This window comes from Limulus polyphemus, unplaced genomic scaffold (genome assembly GCF_000517525.1).
Source record: "Limulus polyphemus unplaced genomic scaffold, Limulus_polyphemus-2.1.2 Scaffold4591, whole genome shotgun sequence".
NCBI lineage: Eukaryota > Metazoa > Arthropoda > Merostomata > Xiphosura > Limulidae > Limulus > Limulus polyphemus.
The window spans coordinates 75,331-81,126 of record NW_013670201.1 but is presented as its reverse complement, the minus strand read 5'-3'; the positions used below and the strand labels follow the sequence as shown (position 1 = coordinate 81,126).

The window sequence follows — 5,796 nt, the reverse complement described above, 5'->3', positions numbered from 1 at the left end:
TTGAGCAGAAAGATGGCTACAAACCTTTACAAATATACCATAACCACAAAAATGTTGTTCCACTGGTCTTGGAATAGAAATTAAAAAAACACCACATACAAATTAATTTACGAATCCATAGGAATATAAATACAATTATTTAAAATTTGTGTTGGTTAACTGTTCATGAAAAAAAAAAATGAAGTAAATGGGCCTTAAATGATATCGGGTTTTTCTCACCAATCATCAGAGAACAAATGATATACAAATACTTTATTTTCTCTTGTCACACTCCTTTTACATCATATTCAGAGAATACCACTCATCTTCAGTAATACCAAAAGGAATGACTTATTTCAAATGGTGGGTTGAATTCAAAGTTGGTAAAATGTGAAAACAGTTAGATCATATAGAAGAAATACTAGATTTAAGTGAAGATTTCTGATATTTATTCAAGTACTTTTGAATATTATATAAATCAAGTAGAAATCTCTGATGGGATTTTAACATTACCAATTATAAGAAATGACAAGAACTACAACTGGAAATTCTCTAAAATGACTACCTAATCTAAAAAAAGAAAACTTATTGTGAACATACTTTTTAAACATGTTGAAATATCTCAAAATGTCAGAATTCTGAAATGCATACAAATACAGCGATGTTAAGCTGTGAGTACAGTGTAAACTGAGAGACAAGTGGACACATAACTGCAAGTACTGTATTGGAAATAAAAAAGATAAAGAAAGAAACTGTGAATGGTAAACATAATTAAAGTTCCAGTCAGGTATTCATTATACAGTACTTTATTAATGTTGTAAGATGCTGATGATACCATAAATTATATATCAACAACATTTCTTTCACAAAGTACAGTTACAAAGAGTTGTAAAATTCAACAGATTTTCAGAAAATATACAAGGAACAACCAGTCAACAGTGGAAGAAAACTCAAACACTCACATTGAATCAGTAGGAAAAATCTTAAAACAAGAACTTGGTTTTTTCAATTAAATTTAATAAGTTTATAAAAGATTTACAAATGCCAGTAATAAGAGTAAGTGGGATGAAGTTTCTTAAGATAAAAACAAAATTTACATTTCCAGGAGGAAAAAACAACAATACACAATGTACATGAACAATAGTATAAAGAAAAACCACTACGAACTGAGTTAACTGAAAACATCTAGTCAACTTTTGAAGATCTGATGTCGAAAAAATGTTTCTTGTTATCCATGACACAGAGCTTAGATCTGGAACACTGGTAAATTGAATATGTCTTTACTTGTGCACTGGAAGTGTTGCACAGATATATACTCAATAAACATACACCAATAACAAGATGCAGACTACTCGATACTATTAAAGTAAACATTTGAAACACACTATGGGTGAATACTAAACCTAATGTACATTGAACGAAAGGCTCAAAAAACGGAGGGAGAATTAATCATCAAATGCTAGAAAAACTGGGTAGTACAGGAGTAATGAAAACAAAAGAAGTCACACTCTTCTAGTTGAAGTGACAGGCCTTACACTATTTTCTTAAACTTTTGAATCTAATATATGGAAAATCAGTGTTACAGCAAATATCATTAGCTGTACACAGAATAAAAAGGCAATACAAATGAGAGTATATAAAAAAATAAAAGTGAGGCTTATTTTAATGAATAAAGAAGAGGAGACTTGTGATTAAGCTTTTATTGAGAAAACAACAAACGATTTGACATTGAATCAAATATTCATAAGTAAATTAAACTGGGTTATACTTGCAATTAAGAATACAAGAATATCTCAAGTGAAATCCAAAGCTTTGTGAACATACTATGAAAACAAAATAGAATAAAATAAACAAGCAAAAAAGTTTCTTTATATAAACAACAGCTAAAGTACTTTCATTCTATACCCAGTAGTATAAATGGAATGACTCTTCATGGTAAAAAAAACATACACAGCACACTTAACTAATGTACTAACACCCAGATTTAAGTTAACACAGAGAAAACAAAAATATTTAATTCTAATGACTTATCAAAGATCCAGCTTTCCATCAACTTATCGAAGTTCCAGCTGTACAGGCTTTCCATCAACTTCAGTTTTCTTTCCATGATGTAAAATGTAATCTCTCTTAATGTATGCAAACAGAAGGTCTGTTATAAGGAAGATCTAAAAAATGAAATTTTATTAATATAAATAACACTACTGAAATATCAGCATTATTGGTAAATCACTACAGATGAAATAAATAACAATAACACTACTGAAATATCAGCATTATTGGTAAATCACTACAGATGAAATAAATAACAATAACACTACTGAAATATCAGCATTATTGGTAAATCACTACAGATGAAATAAATAACAATAACACTTAAAAATAAGAAAATGAATGAAAAATACTGCAACTCTTTATAAGGTGACTAAAGATATATATAGCACATTACAGATTAATTTGGACCCCACAGTAGATGGGAGAAAGTCTTTTCATACATCATGGAACCAATAAGACAATCTGAGATAAAATAATTTCATATCACAGAACCATAAACTGGTTCAGACCACAGTAAATGGGAGGAAGAATGTCATGTCATATATCAAAGAACCAATAAGACAATCTGAGATAAAATAATTTCATATCACAGAACTATAAACTGGTTCAGACCACTGCAGATGGGAGGAAGAATGCTGTGTCATATATCATAGAACCAATTAGACAATCTGAGATAAAATAATTTCATATCACAGAACTATAAACTGGTTCAGACCACAGTAAATGGGAGGAAGAATGTTGTGTCATATGTCATAGAACCAATTAGACAATCTGAGATAAAATAATTTCATATCACAGAACTATAAACTGGTTCAGACCACAGTAAATGGGAGGAAGAATGCTGTGTCATATATCATAGAACCAATTAGACAATCTGAGATAACATAATTTCATATCACAGAACTATAAACTGGTTCAGACCACTGCAGATGGGAGGAGGAATGTCATGTCATATATCATAGAACCAATTAGAAAATCTGAGATAACATAATTTCATATCACAGAACTATAAACTGGTTCAGACCACAGTAACACAGTAAATGGGAGGAAGAATGTCATGTCATATATCATAGAACCAATAAGACAATCTGAGATAAAATAATTTCATATCACAGAACTATAAACTGGTTCAGACCACAGTAAATGGGAGGAAGAATGCTGTGTCATATATCATAGAACCAATAAGACAATCTGAGATAAGAGAATGTTATGTTACAAGCTGATTCAGACCACAGCAGATGGGAGAGAGAAAGCTACATTATATACTACAGACTCGATTATACACTATCAGGTTAGACAATGTACAATGACAGGTTCAGACCACTGCAGATGGGAGGAAGAATGTTAATTACATCTGTTGAGACTGTTTTTGGTGAAAGTCACAGAGATGATTCACTAACCTTGATGTACAAGTTTACATGTTAAAACTATAATCAAACAAAGCTGCTGAAGTGACACTACAATTATGTAAAAGAAGGCTTATGATACCAAAAAAATCAGTCACCTAACTTTAACATTAAAGTCAAGAGTATTTGAATCTTTTACATAATAATAATAATTTACAGTTAAATAATAAAAATATTAACTTTTATCTTTTCTGGACTGAATGTTGGGAATAAACTTTTTCCCTCTATTTAACTGAAAAGTAGGAAGATAATATAAAATCTAGCTTTTAACTCTTACAACACAAACAGAAAATAAAAAACTTAACCTTTTATTCCTTTTAGCCAAAAAGTATTGGAATGCAAACAGAATAAAAAATATTGTTTTTCTGTTTCTACCTGAACAGGATTGTAGGCTAACAAAACAGAAAGGGTATGTGGCATTATCAATATCGAAGTTATCCTTAACATTACTCTTACTTGGGCAGTGTTGTATGCTAATGTAATACCAAAGTAAAAATTAGCATTAGCACTTCCAGGGTAAATCCACAAGAACCACAGAACCGGAGCCAGAACAGTACAACTCAAAATGATGCATCCCACAATAAATGTTTGTCGCATATCTTTATTTGGGAAAAAAACAAAACAACTGTAAATATAACTCAGCTTATAAAGCTGAGAGAGGATACACAGTACTCTTAAGCATTCATTAATAGTGGAAACAATACAATATAATGTGGAAATAACAATAAAATTTCAGAAAAAAAAAGAGCCTCTAAAAATATTGTTTAAGATACAATATAAAAGACATATTTTTGTTTCTTTTTAAACAAACTTTTAAAAATTTCTTGACATTTTTATTTTAATCCCTTTCTATCTTAAAAAAAAATAAAATAAAAGACAAACTTAACACCTTGATGTTGTTCCAATACTTAAACAAATTACTAAAATACAGGAAAACTGATAACATTAAAACTGATACGTAAACATTTTATGAGTGAACAATTCAGACTTCATCAATAATAGAGATTAATTTACTATACACCACTTTACAAGTGTCAAATGTATACATGTTGATTTTTAAAATCTTTTACTAGGGATAACATATGGATATATTCAGCACTTGGTGATTTGTCTGTAAACTAGCTGTGCTTCTCATATCCTCTTTTTTAGGGATAATATTGCACTTTATATTTTCTGCTCTAGAACTAGATAAACAACTGTATTATATAAATACTATGTACAGGTTAAGATATATATATACTTATTAGAAGCCTTGTAGATAAACTGCACAATACTAAAGAAAAACCTTGATTGAATTCCCTAGGTCCAGCTGCATAAAAAAAATTAAATGATTTAACAAGAACAATGTAAAAAATTCAATCTCTCATAAATTACTCTTAACCAAACTCTACTTCAAGGTTTTTAATGTGATGTGTGGATGTTAGTCTTTTATCGACAGTGATGTGTGGATGTAAGTCTTTTATCTACTGTAATGTGTGGATGTAAGTCTTTTATCTATTGTGATGTGCAGATGTAAGTCATTTATTTATTGTGTTGTATAGATGTAAGTCTTTTATTTATTGTGATGTGTGGATGTAAGTCTTTTATCTATAGTGATGTTTGGATGTTACGCTTTTTATCTACTCTTATGGGTGGATGTTAGGCTTTTATCTATTGTGATGTGTGGATGTAAATCTTTTACGTATTACGATTTGTGGATGTAAGTCTTTTATCTATTGTGATGTGTGGATGCAAGTCTTTTATCTATTGTGATGGTTGGATGTAAGTCTTATCTAGTGTGATGTGTGGATGTTAGTCTTTTATCTACTGTGACATGTGGATGCTAGTCTTTTATCTACTGTGATGTGTGGATGTTAGTGTTTTATCTACTGTGATGTGTGGATGTTAGTGTTTTATCTACTGTGATGTGTGGATGCTAGTCTTTTATCTATTGTGATGTGTGGATGCAAGTCTTTTATCTATTGTGATGTGCAGATGTAAGTCTTTTATCTACTGTGATGTGCAGATGTAAGCCTTTTATCTATAGTGATGTGTGGATGTTAGGCTTTCATCTATTGTGATGTGTGGATGTTACGCTTTTATCTATTGTGATGTTTGGATGTTACGCTTTTTATCTATTGTGATGTGTGGATGTAAATCTTTTACGTATTACGATTTGTGGATGTAAGTCTTATCTATTGTGATGTGTGGATGCTAGTCTTTTATCTACTGTGATGTGTGGATGCAAGTCTTTTATCTATTGTGATGTGCAGATGTAAGTCTTTTATCTACTGTGATGTGTGGATGTTAGTCTTATCTACTGTGATGTGTGGATGTTAGTCTTATCTACTGTGATGTGTGGATGTTAGTCTTATCTACT

The 5,796-nt window shown here is 30.5% G+C and overlaps 1 protein-coding gene across 1 annotated transcript in view; it reads right to left on the bottom strand.

The window, feature by feature from the left end:
• Nucleotides 1-237: 237 nt before the first annotated feature.
• LOC106471388 (phosphatidylinositol glycan anchor biosynthesis class U protein-like) overlaps nt 238-5,796 on the bottom strand; it is a 49,088-nt gene continuing 43,529 nt past the window's right edge. The window contains exons 11-12 of the mRNA XM_013931985.2: nt 3,894-4,036; nt 238-2,144 (exon numbers count right to left, since the gene is read on the bottom strand). Of these exons, the coding sequence (XP_013787439.1) occupies nt 2,034-2,144; nt 3,894-4,036 (254 nt within the window). The 3' untranslated portion in view covers nt 238-2,033. The remainder of the gene's footprint in view (nt 2,145-3,893; nt 4,037-5,796) is intronic.